The following is an 18,028-nucleotide window of genomic DNA, read 5'->3' as shown; positions in this document are numbered from 1 at the left end:
TATAGCGTATCTCCGTCTTATGGCACGGTTAATAGGGTCAATAGTTTCTAATGCTTCCCTAACTCTCCACCTTTGGATATGAATACCCGACCACGCAAAGCTCCTCTTACGTAAGTTTCGCCAGAGAAGGGTTTCAATCTAAAAATATCTCTAATGTACCATTCAAGCTCTTGTTCTGTTATGTCACAGTAAGTGTCTGCTTTACCATAGTCTATTCTTCTTCTGTAAAGAGTTTTGGCACTCACTCCCAGGCAACTGGCAATGGCTTTCCAATTCATACCCGTACTGCGTCATTCTTCAATTTGGTCTGTTGTAACAATGTATCTACGTCTGCCTCCAGAGCTTGCATCTTGCGGCACTGGAATTCTACAACGTATCGCAACTTGCTCATTACATAAAGTAATCTGTGTTCGTAGAAATTGAAGTTTTTCTCTCAATATATTGAGTAAGTTTGCTATGAGCGGAGATATGGGATGTTGTTGATTTCTAAAGACTAAGGAGATGGCCATTATTATTCGAATATGTCCTTCAAGGCGATCACATAAATATTCTAAAAAATTGAAGTTACCAAGAAATTCGTTCCTATCTATACGTTCTATACAGTCTTGTATCGATAATAACAGATTTTCTAAATTTTCGTCGACAGCTCTTGAGACGTTTGACATTTCTAATAAAACCACAGTAATGAAATAAAAAAGTTTCGCTATCTTTCTCTTAGTTTATAATCAGACTTAGTTTTTGATTTTCAATTGCCAGAAAATTCTCGACTCCAAAAAAAATTCTCGACTGTAAAAAAAAATCTTGACTCCAAAAAAATTCTCGACTTTAAAAAAAAAATCTCGACTCCAAAAAAATTCTCGACTGTAAAAAAAAATCTCGACTCCAAAAAAATTCTCGACTGTAAAAAAAATGGCTTTCCATAGTTACATTTATAAACTACGTGGGGAAATTGAAGTCTTCTGACCATATGCGGTTTTGTACGCGGGCTCACAAACATTGTCTTCGAGAGGGCTGTAAAAGTATCGTACGGTCCAGTAGTAAAAGTTCTCTTCAACTGGCCGAAGGTACTACATTGCTATGGTACATTTACAATACATTTAACATTGCTTCTTGAGTGAGTTATGGCTGCATTGACTGAATTGCAGGCTGAGTTGTTGGCTGCGTTACTGAATAGTGGCATTAGCAGTGATGCGGTTGTACACGCTATAAAAGCTCTTGAGAAACAGATGAAACCAGAATTTCAAGGCAAACTTGAGAAAATGTCTCCAAGTGAAAGTAACGAACAAAGTCAAATTTTCTCGGAGATTTCTGGTACGGTTGGTCAAAATGTCGCACCGTCGGTTCCCGAGCTAGAAACCAATGGCTTGTCCATTGCACAGCAACTCGTAAGGTGATTTTACCAGCAAATTTTACCTCGAACTTAAAGTATGCTCAGTTTTATAAAACATCGATTATTTAATCTTTGGACATACATTGCGCGCAGTTTGCTTTCTTGAAATTCAGCAATTTAATTTTGAAACTTGTAACAAATCTTTGACAACTTTGACGGGTTTTTTTATTCATCGAAACGACCTATATTTTCGATTAAACAATTTTGCTTTCCATGATAATAATCGGAAAACAAAGACTTTATATTAGTGCGATTGCATCCAAAAACATAGACGCGATCTTATCTCTCGTTATTCCTTCTTTTTACTCCCGAATAAAGTTTCAAAATCGCGCTGTTTTCTCTCCTTGCGCTCCGATTTTATATCCGGTTTTATTAACTTCGTTTTGAATTATTTATGATTAGTGAAAGTTTCTGAATTTGCAATTTTCTTCTGTGTTAATCATTGAATTGGTTTTTATATGACCCAGACGTTTAAATATTAATCTAAAATTTCTTCATATTCAATCAGGTTTGCGCTATTTTATGTCGGTGTATTATTGTCGATTTCAGTTAACTTTTCAAATGGCGGTTGCCAAGTTACTTTCTATTGTTGCCAGTTACATTTCCAAATATGGAATATTCGATATGAACTTGTCAACTTGAGTTGAAAAGTTGAGTACTTGAGTACTGAAGTTGTGAACTTGAGTACAGAAGTTGTGAACTTGAGCACTGAAGTTGTGAACTAAAGTTGCGAAGTACTGGCAAACGCGAAAGGTCTGTGTTGTAGGCAAGTAAAAGCTTAATAAATTGTTCACTGATAATGGCAGATGAATTGGAGGAGTTCCTTAATAGTTTTAAGGATAAAATTGGACAACAAAGTCATGAAGTAATAGAAAAAGCTTTGAAAGAAAATGAATTTTCTTCACGACTGTCGCTGAAATTGTTAAGTAATGAAAATCTTGATCATCTTTTAAAGAATACGAACTTGCCGCTTGGGGCAAGGAAAGTTTTGGAATTTCATCTCGATTTGCTGCGGAGCAGTCACCGTTATTAAAATTTTCAAAATCTCAATCGAAAAGTTGTCTTGACGTCGATGAAAATCCATCTGCTTCGTACGAGGTAGGTCGTAAAGGGACATATTTCTTAAAACTGAATACTTTCGTGCGTCATTGTTTTTGTAGTCACAATAAAAATAAATGTATAAATTTAAAATGTTGCGTTTAACTATCTGAAATAGGATACAAGTATACCCGCTCAACGTTCATTGGAAAATCGGCGAAGGACAATCGAAGACTCAATTCATCACAACAAACAAGAGTTGAAAGAGATGAACGTGCAATTAGAATAAATGAATTTAAATGTTCCTGAATTACCAATGATTGGTAATTACAAAGTCATCTGCAGCAACTGCCGCCACCGAGGTCACAGAAACACACAAACTAAACCGTGCATTCTTGAAAAATGTTCCGCGTTTACTTATTGTGGACTTAAAGACAAACATCCCGAATATTCTGCGGACATGAATCGATTGAAGTTTAAGATAAAACAAAAACACGAGACTATTAAGCAACTCCAAGAAGAATTAGATGGTGTTAATAATTTTCAAAGCCAGAGTGAGCACCAATTTATAAAAGCATTAACTCCCAGGATGATGAAAATTAATGCTGAATATAAAATGAACAGACCAAAACTTCTTCGCGATATTAGAATTTTGCGCGAGTTCTTCAACAATAAAATTCCCGCAGAAACTACAAACGACGCTGAACAACTTGGAATAACTCTAGCGAAATGCAAGAAAACTTTGCAAGACGAGATTGGTGATTTAGGTGTTGTAGGAATTAAAGAATATGAGCAAATGCAACCGGGTGGCCATGCAGTAAATTTCAACGTTAACATGAACCTAACGCCAATGAAAAACAAATACAGTAAAATCACACAAAAAACATAGTACGAATACCAACTACACTGCACAAGACAAGACCTTCAAACGAAAGCATTCTTAAAGGAGAAAACATACGAAAAAAAGTAAACGACAGCAAAACCACGTTACACTGTTGCTAGCTCAACAAGTGATTCTGAACTGTGTTCATCTGCATCAAGCAGCAGAGCTTCATGTAGCGAACGTTGTCGCGTTAAAAATCCTCGTCGCGCAAGAAAACTTTACAATAATTTCAGTGACTTCAATTTACTCATGAAAAAAGGTTTTCTCAAGGTATGACCGGCTGTTTACTACCTCAAATTGCCCATGCATCGCTTACATATAATCCCCATCGACTGTCTGTCTACGAGAGTTATGAAATGCCTGAAATGGGAACGTATCCCATAGCTATGCAAATATCACCAGCCTATAATCATCATGAAACACAGTCGTTTTCCCCACAATGTATGGTTACGTTAGCAAACAATGGTTTTCATGCACCAAAACAGGGACAGGTTTATTCAACAAACGCCTCTACGACTCTGCCTGACAGTGACAACAATAATACTGGTGAGCGTGGAGCCGGTCTTTAATTACTTTCTTCTGCAGCAGATTTTATGAACAAAAATTATTCATGAGTTTAGAGCACTGACATTGCAGTTGCATTGCAAAACTTGTTCAAAGTTATTCATCGTTGGTAATACGTTTTTTGTTTGTTTGAAGTTTTGTTATGTACATATTAGCACAACAGCGAATAAAAATAGTTATACAATCAAAAAATAAAAATATTGGCACAAGGTAATAAAATGTTCATAAATAGTTTATGTATATCCACAAAACTTTAAAAACTGTCTTGAGAGACCCTCGTCTATCATTTCTATAGCATCGGAAATACACAGTTCAGTGTATTTCTCCATGCATTTTGTGTATCGACGCAGCATTGTATTCATATGATGAAAACACTGTTCACATGTGTTGTAACACGGATGATAAGTTGGTTGATGAAGTAATTCCACATTTCTGCCTTGTAGCATACGTCGTAATTGTGGTTCTACTTTATTTCCATGATGAAAGCCGCAGTTATCCATCACAATAACATCATCATCTTTAATGACAGGGTTTCCAAAAATGTCGTCTATCTCAAAAGCTTCTTCGAAGAAATTTAGCAATTCTAATCCGTTTGACGGCCCTCTAAGAATGTTATAATGCGATACGCCGTTTACATTATGTAATAAATATACAGTAAATGTGGCACTAGAAGCGTATCGTTGGATTTCAAATGCAGGAGTACCCTGAATACTGTGCCCTCGACGTCTGTTGCCACTCGTAACAACTACAGACGACTTATCAAAGAAATGCATTCGGTTGCAATTAATCAATGAAATATTTGCTATGTAAGCTTCTAACTTCTCCATAACGTCCGGCCGTTCTGTCTCTCGAGAAATTTGACTTATTATCTTGTAAGAGTAACCAAGATCTTTATTCAAAATTCTACTAATGGATGACCTGCTAGGTATGTTTGCTGGAAGGCAAACTTTGTTATTTTCTAGGTGTTGCTGAATCTCTTTTGTGTAAATAGATGGTTTATTATCTTTTAGATATTCAGTGTATGCAATAACGTCATCTGTACGCGCGGTTCGAACATCACGTTCTCTCTGGCGAGGTGCAATAGAACCAGTGTCTACCCATAGATCTATTATATTTGATATAGTCGTATACGGTAGGTTTAGTTGTTTCGAAATGTTTGTCAAACGCTCGTTATTTAGCCACATTTCAAGTATTTCATTTCTTACTTCTATTGGTAAAGCTTTTCCTTGCTTACTGTACGGATTCATTGCCAAATATCTACAGGGTACAAAGACCTTTCGCGTTTGCCAGTACTTCGCAACTTTAGTTCACAACTTCAGTACTCAAGTTCACAACTTTAGTACTCAAGTACACAACTTGTCAACTCAAGTTGACGAGTTCATATCGAATATTCCATATTTAGAAATGTAACTGGCAACATTAGAAAGTAACTTGGCAACCGCCATTTGAAAAGGATCGTGACTAAAACACCACACGAGTACATACATACATACGACTGACATACGAGTACATACGACTGACATACGAGTACATATATATATACTTGTGGCCAGCATGTAGTCGTATGTCACTCGTATGTACTCGTATGTCAGTCGTATGTACTTGTATGTACTCCTATGTCACTCGTATGTACTCGTATGTACTCGTGTGGTGTTTTAGTCACGATCTTTGAAAAGTTAACTGAAATTGACAATAATTACTCAAAGGCAATTCGACTTTGGTAATTTTCATCGTATATTTTCAGAAATATGTTTCGTAATTGCCGTGATTATTAGCAATTTACTTAACAGCAAAACGCTTCGTTGTTTTGTACACATTAAACGCAATAATGGAAACCGCGCATTATAGCCGTGAAACTTTAAACATTTTTGTGGTCAAATTTATCAATTTGTTTGGTCGTACATATCCCGAGTTTGTCAAAGAGATTAATAAGTATTATTACATTTGTAGTTATATATATTTTGGATCGGTTTCTTGCTGGAATGTTGAAATATAAGAACGAAAGTGAATCTTATTTAGTTTTTTTTATGTGTTAATTTTACACAGTACGTTGCTTAATTGCTCTATGGAAATAAAATTCTGAGAAATAGAAATTTTTTAAAAAGAAAATCGAGTGTTGAATATGTGGCTTAAGAAGCACTTGATGAGAATCACTAGCAAAAACAATCTCGTGTGTCTAGCTATTATGGTGTAACATAATACTGAGCATTGGGCTATAAAACACTGCTTTTGTGATCTTTGTTCTTTTTGCGAGCAACGTTTTCGAAGTATTTCCTTCTTGCAAAGCTGACCTTTCTCTAAAACTCCTAAACTTCTACTATGAAGTCTTTTGGTAAGTGCAATTGCATGCAATCCCATTAAAATACGAATGCGTTTTATTTTCCTTCAAGACTCGATCCTTGGCAAAGTGCAAAGATAATAAAACAGTACATGAAACAGCATAACATTACTCAGCGCGAGGCGGTCGAAGCAACACGTTTGAACCAGAGCCATCTTTCGCAGCATCTCAACAAGGGTATTCCAATGAAAACGCAAAAAAGATTTACGCTTTACATATGGTTTGAGGCAAAGCACAAGGAAATTGCTGCACGTACGTGTGGAATTTCTTATGTATTTATAAATTTTTCTGTACAAAAGCTTTCATTAAATAAGAATACAGTCACCTTTTGACTTCTTGATAATGGGAAAAGTGATATGATGTGTCTAACTTTTAACAAGTGGTCCCGAGGCCCTCTTCTAACTCCCTCCTTAACCTCTTTCTCTAATACATCCTTGATATTGTTACCAGCCTGTTTATTGTAATGTTTTGAAATGTTCATTGATTGGGAATCTAGCAATGTCTATGTCCTTATATGAGAAAACGAACTTTTGTGAAAAATTATCATTGCAGAATATAATAGAATGTTGACGAAAAGACAAACAGATCCCGATCTGAGTCCAACGGGCTCCACTATGCCCTACAAGCGTTCACGAAGAAATCGTTTCAAGTGGGGTCAAGCGTCTAAGGAAATTCTTTACCAGGCTTATGATTTGGAACGTAATCCATTCAAAGAGGAAAGGTATATTTAATCTTAGTTTTCATTAATTTTTTGTTCATTGATACCTTACTCCATCCACCCACCCCCATTTTCCCAGATATTTCTCGGATGTTTATGGATCTCTTGCCTTCTTACGTCTACCAAAAATAGGGAGTTGTTAGCGAAAGCATGCAACCAGGCTGAATGCGACCAACGAGGCATACCATCTGAGAAAGTCGATAACCTGGGACCAGATCTTGTCAACGAGAGCCGTGTCTATCATTGGTTTGCGAATCGTAGGAAGGAAGAAGCTTTCAAAGTAAAACTTGCAATGGATGCTGGAACATATCCTGTTGTCGGTCAGATAGGATATTTGATTATTTTTCCATATGGAATATTGAATTACTCTGTTTATCGTGATAAAGTTCCTTTTGATTTTGTGATGCTGAGAGCTTCATTATCTTTCTTAGGTGGAAATGTGATGGAACAAACATCGCCCGATAGTAATAAGACCACCCTTGTCACATCCAATCAGAAATCAGTCTTACCCAAGCCTTCGCTTTTGCCGGCATTGAGCACACACTTGCTCCCCAAGTTAATTGATGTGACGACCCTGGATTGTGATACCAGTGGACGAACTTCAAATCCTGCGGCAACTACATCACTCAGTCAACTGTTACCATCCGCTCCGCTTGCTCGACTTCCTACAATGTCCTTGATGAAATACGAACCTAGTCCTCCTACTATGACCCAGGCGCATACAGTCACCCATGCTAACGAAACAGCTCCCGCATTAATGCAGCATCCTATATCTGTGGCAATTGGTGCTTTACCTCATCAAATACTTACACCAGCACAACTTCAGGTTTCTTTCTTTTAATTTCATAAGTTCAACTAATATTTACCCAAAAAGGTTAAACAAATTTATCAAATCTTCTTCATTTTGTTTTAATTTAATTCATGCATAACTTTTTTTTGTATAGGTCATTACTGAATTAGTGCCAGGCCAAATGTTACCAGTTTCGCATACTCCAGGGATCGTCACTCATTCTGGTGAACTGGGTACAAGCGGGGCAGTTCCAGTATCCTATGTTCCCAACCTAATGGTTCCAAGTCACATTGGCACGCAATCTCAACCATACACGGTGTGACGCTAATGCCAATGACCAGCGGTGTACCGCAGGTACAATTTGCTATGTCTTCACCATCAGTTGTATCTTCTGCGTCGAATACAATCACAACAATATCCACACCTTTGTTACTCTCCACTGATGGCAGTGTTTCAACTACCGCTGAACCCAATGTTTTACCATCTCTTGGCTCAGGTCATTTACAGCGTTCTTTACCACCAATATCAACGGTGAAAGAAGCTTTTGTGAAAAATGAAAACACTATTACGTCACAATCTACTTTGCAACTTTCAAATTCACCACTAATGGGAGCATCAACTTGTGTTCAATCCCAAAATTTAACATATTCTACAGCAATGGCGAAACAGGATCAATTATCAGCTTGTCTCCAGTCTTCTGGGGTAGTTTCTGGTAATGTACCAAGTACTGCATGTTCTTCTACGTTAGACGGTGCTCCTGAGACATCTGCACAAGTTGCGCACGCAAATGATGAGATGAATTGTGGGAGAATCCAAATATCCAATGTGATGTCACATAGCAACAAGACGTCGAGTTCTGAGTCTATCCTAAACAACAGTGATACACTTGTTGTGGAAATGAAACCAGTTGGTGGGACGTTACCCTTGAATAAATCAAAACAAGCTACCGATACTAACACAAATGATTCTCAAAATGAAACACCTATACCAACGAGTTTTCTCACGATAGAAAAAGCGGCAACTGCTCAAATGTCGCAAGAAATGAAATTAAAGAACCGAGTTTGACTTTGAGTGAAGAGGGTGTTGTAAACAAGAGGGAAAGGAGACGTCTCAGAATGCAACACAAGAAGCAGACCGTTTAACAAAATAAGCAGATGTTATGAGTTTTTCGATCGATGGAGAAGACGCTAGTATTTCTTACAGAGTGTATGTTTATGTCTATTACTTGTTCAAAATATTTTTCCATCTAAAAATCGTTAATGTTAATAGAAGAAAAACTACAATTTATATTTCTTTTTAAATTTTAAATGAATAGAAGGCTAAAAAAATTGTAAATCATTAATTGACTTCATTGAAATTATTTTTAATTTTTGATTTTTTCAGATTTCCTAAAATTTTTTTCAAGATATAAGCAGAGGTGTTTTGCAATTGTTGAAAGTGGGGACGCTTTATAAAGTCTGATGGGCAATGTCCTATTGTGTAAGGTTTTGGTCACTTGTCTGTAAATGCTAATATGCAAATTGTAGCATTTTCAAGTTACTTTTAATTAGACAATTTTGTTACTTTTAATTGAAGTTACTTTTAATTGAAGCACAGTGTCATGTAGTTGTACAACAAGCAAATTCAAGTATATTATCTTGTAGAGGCTGTGGGTTCCATATAATTGATATTTGCTAGCCAAAATATAATATTACGTTGGAAACGGCGTTCCTCCACGTGTAACGTTTTCGTAAAAAGAACGCCGTTGCTCTTGTGAAAATACAAGTTTGTCCTAGGTGATATCCTATTACCTTAGGTCATTTCGTCATGGGGAAATGGGCAAATCTCGACCCTGGATATAGGATAGTAACAAACAGTAGTCCGACTCTAGAAATTTTTTTGTAGTGCATATCTTATTACTCATGTGATTAGTATTGTGGCAGCCAGTAAATTGCATTTTCTAACCAATAGGAGCGCTGAGGTGGCTATCCGCAGCCAGCCGAAGCCGGTAATCTAATTAAATATACAATGCACGACGACAGTTTGTTTCTAGGTTTCAAAACTGTGCCCTGGACCCACTACACCCTGGATTGATTCAAAATGGCGGACGACGAAAAGACCGAAAATTGTGAAGAAAGCTCCGAGAAAGATGATACCGCTGATTCTCCCCTTGCTAACGGAGTCTCTGAATCGAGCGAATTCAAAAATTCTGCCGTTATTACAAGCAATAACAAAAAGAAAAAGAAAAAAGGGAAAAAGAAAGATGAATCCACATCGCTTTTGCCATCACCCCAAGCTCTAGCACAACTGCAAAAGGCGGTGGGTCGATTACGTTTTAATGAAGCTATCAATGGGGGAAAAGGAAAAGGAAAAAATGCGAATGTGTTTGAGAAAAAGTACGAGTTTTGGGATACACAGCCGGTTCCGAAATTGAGTAAGTACTTTAAGGGTTTTTGAGTAGTCCTTGTATATAGACATTGTGTATGACAAGACTGAATGAAAACACCATGTAGTATATAGGAGGATAAGACTCTATTAGTTTTTGTGTGTCATATTGCTTGTTTAAAACAACATTTATAAATGACTTTTTTGTATCAACAGGATATTAATTGAAGCACAATACTATATGGTTGTCTAAAATCTCTTTAAATCTAAGTAATTTTATGAAAACATGTTGCTACACACACAATTCTACATTAAAGTCCAATTGAGGGGAATTTTCATCATAGATTGAATTATATTTTATTGAAATAAACTTTAGGTTTTGGTTTCATTTTTTGTTTCACATTTCCTGTTTCATAAATCATTCATGTTCTTAATTCATATTTTGCATTGTAATATAGAAATTGAAATGTTGCTTGCTGATTTGCTATGTTTTTATGTTGAAATTTATAAATCAGAAAGTAATTGGAAAAAATTTTCCTGATGCAACATAAAAAATATTAAGCATGTATGTCAATCATGCTGCAAAATACACATTTAGTCTCGCCCAAAACCTTTTTGTAAGTCATACTAGCATCATAGCTCAGATATTTTTGTGAAAAAAGAAGTCATTTTCTCCAGATGCTATTATTAAAGGCATATGTGGTGAAAACCATAGTAAACCTGGTGGATTTTCATGATAATTATGTGCCTGAGTATTCTCATTTTGGCATTTTTCTCTTGTTTTTTAATATAATCAGCAGTTTCTGATTAACCTACTGAGTTATCGATGGGCTTTTCAATAACCAGCTTCAGTGTCTCATCTCTAGTGTTTTTTTATGGAAATCTTTCCAGTCTCACAAAGCACCTGCTTCAAATATGTATATGTGCACTTGGTGGGCTAAGAAACTTCTACCATAATGTTAAAAATATTGCTTGTATTGCTTTTTCAGTTGGTTTATCCATTTGAATAGTTGGCAAGCTATTTGTAGATATAATTTTTTTAGATATTATTTCATTTGAATAGTTGGCAAGCTATTTGTAGATATAATTTTTGTAGATATTATTTCATTTGAATAGTTGGCAAGCTATTTGTAGATATAATTTTTTTAGATATTATTTCATTTGAATGTGGTAAACTTGTCCTTGTGTTGTCCAATTTTTATAAGCAATAAATTGATTATAAAAATTGGAAATCGATTTTTGAATAAACAACAATCTATCCTTCAAATTATTTGCAATAAGTTTAATGTAACATTTTACATTTTAGCGGAGGTTTGTCTTGAAAATCGTGCAGTTGAAGATGATAAAAAAATTGAAGACATTAGGCAAGATGAATATTCGCTCCCTAATGGATTTGAATGGGCAACTTTGGATATTGATGACGAGATGCAGGTAAATTTTTAAGTTGATTTTAGCCTCCATAAATTTTAACCATCAAGTTCGCACTTCATGTAAGATGTTTATTTATCCCCTTGCTCTTTAACCTTCCCTATATTTGCTTATTTTCTGAAGTATTACAACTGAAGTTATTGTTTCAACAGATGTAAGTGCCTTTATGAGTGATGCACTAGTTTAATAAAATTTCCTGTTTACCAACCATGCGCTTATTGTAATGTAAACATGCAAATGTCCACATTTCTTTCATAAGTTTTATTTATATTTTTAGAAACATGTAATTTCTTCTATATTTTCCACAAAGTTTGTGACTTGTACCTACGTACATAGCATTAACTTCAAAAAGTGTGGTATATCACTACACCTTAGCATCTTTAATCCTACTCTTTAATCACCAACTTTCTATCAAAGTGAAAGTCACAGTCGTCTTTCTTAAGCAACTTCTCATAGTGAAGTTTATTTTTCAAGCTGAAAGAATTGTATCAACTATTAAATGAAAATTATGTTGAAGATGATGACAATATGTTTAGATTTGATTATTCCTCGGATTTTCTAAAATGGTGAGCTTTTGTACACTTCAACTTTACTGACTTAATAAAATCAAAGAAATTGATGCTTAGACGAATGTTTGTTCAGGGGACTGCAGAAGATTGATAACTGTGGGCAGGCTCATTTTCATATATTCATATGTTAATTATATTCTGTAATCATTGATTCAATAGAACATATTTTACTCAAGAACTATACAAACACAAAATCACTGAAGAAAGGTTTTGCACTATTATGTTGTATGCCTGATTTACTTGCTTGAGCATCCCACTGCTTTTCCAATTTTTGTAACTTTAGATGCGGTGCTCTTTAAAAGAGAATCTTTCAAGTGTGCATTGTAGCCAGAATATTTAACAACAAATAAATTTCTGAGGTTGATTTGAGATTTTTGGTTGTTTTGTGTTAGAGTCTATCAATTTTGACGGTGTGTCGATTAATCAGGCATCTAAAAATAATTAGTGCGGCGCTCATTGGTGGCGGCCTTCCCTAATAAATATTTTTTGAAAATGTTTCACTCATTATAGAGAGGCGCTCATTCGGGGGCAGTGCTCAAACGAGTAAATACGGTATATGATAACATTGCATGCATGTTGTTCTATAAATTTGTAATTTGGCAATCAGAAAATGTGAACTGAGTAACGATTAGAAAACTTGACTACTTAATCAAAATTATTCTTTTTTCAAAGGGCGCTGAAACCACCTGAATGGAAAAAACAGTGGCATTGTGGTGTACGTGTTTCTTCAAACAAAAAATTAGTTGGCTTCATTAGTGCTGTACCTGCAACAATCAATATTTATAACACGTTAGTAGATGTTGGTTTTTGTGAATAGTATGTAATTTAAACCACAAGAGAGTCTGGAATGATTTAGTATTTCAGAACTTTTCAAATTTGGTTGGTTACTTTATTTTACTTGATTTGCTCTTTTCCTATAATGTTTAACCTTTAAAAAAATGATGAAAGAAAAAATGTAGTCGAATACGACAGTTTTGAACAGTGACTTATGTACATGACTGTTAGAAATCTTACGATCAACGTTGACGTAGCATTCGCTTGAAAAAAAAATAGATTCCAGATGCATTCATGTTTTTATTTGATCAAAGATTTGCAAATGATCCACAACTTGCAAACGTAATTGAAGACTTCTTCACGTTTGATTTGTGTAGACCTTTCCCAGTTTTACGTTCTTAATGCACGAGTTGCGTGTATTTTTAGAGTTAAGAAATGCGTTGAGATCAATTTCCTTTGCGTACACAAGAAACTTCGGGAAAAACGTGTCGCCCCAGTCCTTATCCGTGAAATAACAAGACGAGTAAACTTGCAGGGAATATTTCAAGCCGTGTACACTGCTGGAGTTGTCTTACCTAAACCAGTCTCCGCATGTCGGTAAGTTACATTGCATCAAAACACATTTACAAAACCGAGCTAGGAGTTTTATAAGATATTTTTTGTTAGGTATTGGCACAGATCACTTAATCCAAAGAAGCTTGTTGACTGCAAGTTTTCAAATCTTAGCAAAAATATGACGATGTCAAGGTTGATAAAGTTGTACAAGTTGCCAGAGGTGAGTATCGACAATTTTTCTTGTTTGTTTGATTTCTGCCCTGCTCGTATCATACGCGTATGTTTTTCGTATCATACGCGTTTCATACGCGTACCGTATGTTAATAAATACGCGAGCGGTACTGCTTGCTTACCAACTACTGATGAAGTTAGTCGATGACTACTGCTAAGGTTGTCGATATGTCAGTCAACATCAGCATGAACAGTCCTTCTCAGAACTCCATTAACCCGGACGATCTAAATCTACAAACATGTAACGATACTTTCGGATTCAAACCCTTTACTTGAAGCGATCTTATATAAATAAGGTAACGTCTTCCAAGTTATTGTATCAAGATTTGATAATCGTAAAGTATGGTAACGACTTTGTGAGTTATAGTTAACAGCGAATGATGACATGATGATTACATTTTTGATATGTTTGATGTAGATTGCGTAGCATTTAGGGAAGTGAGGTCATACGTGCAATTTTTTCACTAGATTTGGTCTGATTAGACTCTCCCGCCCGCTTTATATACGTAGTTGCAAATTTTAGAACAGGAGGGATTGGTAAAGCTCATCCGAGTCATACAACGAACTGTCCGAGGAATTCAATAACATTTTTCGACGAGAAGCTGCATGGTCATTTTACATAGTTTAATAGATAATGGATAAAGACGAACAATTAAACAACAATGTTTTGGTTGAAGTTATACTATACTGTATGCGTACGTATACAACTGTTCTGTTATAGTGTTCTTTTATATACGTAGTTGCAAATTTTAAAACAGGAGGGATTGTTAAAGCTCATCCGAGCAATTCTGTTAAAAATTGCGTATATATACATGATCACTTTTATTTAGGGCAGTCAACATTGAGGACGATGTATTTGATGAGAACTTTAATTATCAGCTTCAACATTCTCTCTAGTCATTTTTTTTAGTATCAAGCAAATCTTTCGACATCAATTTATTGATGTATTTTGTTATTTTCCAGGAGATTACCTTACCTAATCTTTATCCTATTCTACCCAATGATATGGAGGATGCCTACTTGATTGTTAAAGAGGTATTTTATACACATACGTCAGATATATAGGAGTATGCTTCTTTTCTTTGAATTGACTTCAAGTTTTGCTGTTTGAATATGAAAGTACGACCAAAATCTAATACCTCGTTATTAGCTTATGGAGGACTCCAATTAGAACTTGATATTTGACACTGCGTCCACTATCAGTTTTTTAGAACACCAGTTAAATCTAAAACTGTTACGTTTATCACTATTGTTGTACCCGATATTTCTTTCATTACACTCTTTTTATTGTTTTTTTTAGTATTTGAAAAAATTCTCACTTTCGCCTGTGTTTTCTAAGGTAAAGTATAGCTACGTACCTAATAAGTAATTAGTTGTCTCATTAGACAAGTACCTCATGAAGCATATTTATGTAGAAGATGAGATATGTGTGAAAACTTCTTTTTATTTTTAATTTATTCTAATGTTTCATATTTCAGGAAGAGTTTCTTCATTGGTTTACACCTAGAGATGGTGTAATGACTTGCTATGTTGTCAAGGTTTGTACTTTGAATCTTTTAAGATATTTTTTCATATGACTTAAGTTAGATTGTATCGTTATGCGAATTTTGTTGACTTTCGGGCGTGAAATATTGGGTTGATGGTCTTTTAGATTATCGTTGTATTAATTATAAAAATTCCAAAAGAATTTCAAATATAATTACAATCGGGAAATCTAATCTGGTGTATATGAATCAAAATAACTACGAAATTCTATTTATGTACAGCGATATCTAATAGCTTTAACACTTGTGTGATATGATGACTAAAGGCAGTTTTCTGTTATATTTTAGAATGACGAAGGAAAAATCACGGATTTAATCAGTTACTACACACTACCATCGACAATTATGAAGCATCCTACTCATAAATCTTTAAATGCTGCTTATTCATTTTACAACGTCAGTACAGTTACGCCATTAAGTGATTTAATGCAAAATGCTTTGATTATAGCGAAACAGGTACGTAAGATGTTTTATATGTGACTGTGTGATGTACTGTAGTACGTGTAGTTTATGGTAATGAAGGCCCATTGAGATTCATTCATGACTTTTGTATATTGATGATATGGATTCGACTTACAAACTTTTATTTCCGAGTTCCGAGCGTTTAAAGTTCCGGAGAAATAAACATTGCCATGGTCCTCAACCGAGCGCTGAAGGTCTGGGTCTAATAAACATTGCCTTTGCACCTTGACCGAGCGCTGAAGGTCTGGGTCTAATAAATATTGCCTTTGCACCTTGACCGAGCGCTGAAGGTCTGGGTCTAATAAACATTGCCTTTGCACCTTGACCGAGCGCTGAAGGTCTGGGTCTAATAAACATTGCCTATGAATCTTGACCGAGCGCTGAAGGTCTGGGTCTAATAAACATTGCTTTTTCACCTTGACCGAGCGCTGAAGGTCTGGGTCTAATAAACATTGCCTTTGCACCTTGACCGAGCGCTGAAGGTCTGGGTCTAATAAACATTGCCTTTGCACCTTGACCGAGCGTTAAAGGTGTGGGTCTAATAAACATTGCCTATGAATCTTGACCGAGCGTCAGAGGTCTGGGTCTAATAAACATTGCCTATGAGTCTTGACCGAGCGTCAAAGGTCAGGGTCTAATAAACATTGCCAATGTATCTTGACCAAGCGTTAAGGTCTGGGTTGAATAAACATTCCTGATGGACTTGAAACTGCGAAAAATTGCCTGGACTATACAACAATGTTTTATTAAAAGTTTGCTATTGGTTCAATTTAAAGTGTTTATGCAGTGAAATTTTTATATACTTTTTATAGCCTTAATGAAATATTCAGATGTTTCCAAGCAATTTAAATATTTATGTCCATTTTACGTTGAGTGGAAGTTGACTAATTTCAACTCCAAAAGTTCTCCTCTTGTGCGAATTTTGTTGACCTCCATGTTTGCTCATTTGACGTCATAAGTAGTACGGAAGTCGCCAAACTAATAATAACTTCTATTGTCATGTTGAAAATGTGTACTCCTTATGACGTCAATTTAGCAAACATGGCCGCCAAAAAAGTTCGCACAAAAAGAACCAAAAACCGCCACTTTTGATATCTGTAAATTCAATCTGAAAAGACAAAATTTAACTCTGTTTCCATAAAAGTAATGCTGAGAGCAAGTACTTTTGAATAAGCAATTAAAACAATGTATGAAAATTTCACTGCATAAGCACTTTAAGTACGCTTGAGAACATTATCTACAATTTATATTTTTTAGAATGGCTTCGATGTTTTTAACGCTCTTGATCTTATGGATAATAAGGAAATTCTTGAAAAATTGAAGTTTGGAATTGGTGATGGAAATTTACAATATTATCTTTATAACTGGAAATGTCCCTATATGGAATGTGAAAAGGTCTGTTTTGTCTTTATGATTGTTGTCTACCTTCTTTTTTACCTTCTATCTGAGTTTGAAATTGTCGTTGGGGGGGGGGTGGGTAAATAGAATTACAGAAAAATGAAGTGAATTCGAAGAACACGAAGTGTGAAACACAGTGAACATGAAGTGAATTGGATTTTTCCAATTTTCCAAACTCAGATAGCTGTGCTTATGTTAACATTAAGCCACATAAAGTTGATCGTCAAGTGTGGAGTGTACGTGTAAGAATGAAGTATACTATTTTTGATTGTCTTTAACTACACAGTCTGCAATCAAGCTTTGTGTGAACATGCCATAAATACAACATAAAGATATAGTATCATTTGTATTCTTTCTACAGGTTGGCTTAGTCCTGCAATAGATGTTACTAAAGTGCCATTTGTATGCTTTCTGTGAAACTATTCTGAAGAAGTTGTCAGATAATCATCGTTTTCATCATTTTCTCGAGTTTTTTTATACACAGTCGCCACGTGCGTTTTTTGATTGACATTTTCCTCTTGTGGATTTCTACGAAAAATAAAATAACGAAAAAATATGTAGAGTCGTGTTGATCAAATCTCACTTGGAATACGACAATCACATGAAATGGTTTTTATGTTTGGATTATGAACTCTGGCTTTTACGTCTTATAACACAAACTACGCGTTAAACGTGTGTATAATTGTAGTAGAAATTCATCATTTTTTAAAGTGTTAGGTTTACTGCTTTGTCTTTGACTTTTTATGTCAAAGAAATATAAACTTGATATTCAACTCCGCAGTAATTATATGAAAACTCCAACTGTTGATATCTGGTTGTTAAAATATTGGGGTGTACACAATTGATACGATTGGTCTTGAGTTGAGGTTATTGTTGAATGTTGATTATGTATTCAATTGGTTATGTTTAGTTGCGAATTGTGAATTTTTCTTGGTTAACTTTTGCAGGTGTGAAAAATTTAGTTGTTAAGCTCAATCATACT

General features: G+C 35.3%; 2 protein-coding genes and 1 long non-coding RNA gene across 3 annotated transcripts; all 3 read left to right on the top strand.

Moving 5' to 3' along the window:
• The first annotated feature begins 1,012 nt into the window (after positions 1–1,012).
• On the top strand, positions 1,013–8,654 carry LOC124439898 (hepatocyte nuclear factor 1-alpha-like). Its single transcript, XM_046990182.1, has 6 exons — positions 1,013–1,390; positions 6,266–6,465; positions 6,766–6,934; positions 7,064–7,251; positions 7,363–7,757; positions 7,876–8,654. The coding sequence occupies exons 1-6, from the start codon at positions 1,122–1,124 to the stop codon at positions 8,041–8,043; spliced, it is 1,389 nt and encodes a 462-aa protein (XP_046846138.1). The 5' UTR covers positions 1,013–1,121; the 3' UTR covers positions 8,044–8,654.
• Positions 2,377–4,089, top strand: LOC124439899. The gene is made up of 2 exons (XR_006946494.1): positions 2,377–2,488; positions 2,607–4,089. It is a non-coding gene; the product is annotated as an uncharacterized LOC124439899 (long non-coding RNA).
• A 141-nt stretch (positions 8,655–8,795) lies between the features above and the next one.
• Positions 8,796–17,854, top strand: LOC124439897 (glycylpeptide N-tetradecanoyltransferase 2-like). The gene is made up of 13 exons (XM_046990181.1): positions 8,796–8,927; positions 9,754–10,134; positions 11,392–11,516; positions 11,988–12,079; positions 12,755–12,871; positions 13,283–13,453; positions 13,523–13,631; positions 14,606–14,677; positions 14,943–14,981; positions 15,121–15,180; positions 15,475–15,642; positions 16,906–17,043; positions 17,408–17,854. The coding sequence occupies exons 2-13, from the start codon at positions 9,801–9,803 to the stop codon at positions 17,426–17,428; spliced, it is 1,446 nt and encodes a 481-aa protein (XP_046846137.1). The 5' UTR covers positions 8,796–8,927; positions 9,754–9,800; the 3' UTR covers positions 17,429–17,854.
• Positions 17,855–18,028: the final 174 nt, after the last annotated feature.

This window comes from Xenia sp. Carnegie-2017, unplaced genomic scaffold (genome assembly GCF_021976095.1).
Source record: "Xenia sp. Carnegie-2017 unplaced genomic scaffold, XeniaSp_v1 HiC_scaffold_2, whole genome shotgun sequence".
Taxonomy (NCBI): domain Eukaryota; kingdom Metazoa; phylum Cnidaria; class Anthozoa; order Malacalcyonacea; family Xeniidae; genus Xenia; species Xenia sp. Carnegie-2017.
This window is presented reverse-complemented; position numbering and strand designations above follow the sequence as displayed.

Excerpts from the sequence above, each read along its gene's own strand:
- LOC124439898 (XM_046990182.1), top strand. The coding sequence starts at position 1,122 with ATGGCTGCATTGACTGAATTGCAGGCTGAGTTGTTGGCTGCGTTACTG. Across the intron at positions 6,935-7,063 it reads AATCCATTCAAAGAGGAAAG|GGAGTTGTTAGCGAAAGCAT; the intron begins GTATATTTAATC and ends TACCAAAAATAG. Across the intron at positions 7,252-7,362 it reads TGGAACATATCCTGTTGTCG|GTGGAAATGTGATGGAACAA; the intron begins GTCAGATAGGAT and ends TATCTTTCTTAG.
- LOC124439897 (XM_046990181.1), top strand. The coding sequence starts at position 9,801 with ATGGCGGACGACGAAAAGACCGAAAATTGTGAAGAAAGCTCCGAGAAA. Across the intron at positions 10,135-11,391 it reads ACAGCCGGTTCCGAAATTGA|CGGAGGTTTGTCTTGAAAAT; the intron begins GTAAGTACTTTA and ends TTTACATTTTAG. Across the intron at positions 17,044-17,407 it reads CCTATATGGAATGTGAAAAG|GTTGGCTTAGTCCTGCAATA; the intron begins GTCTGTTTTGTC and ends TTCTTTCTACAG.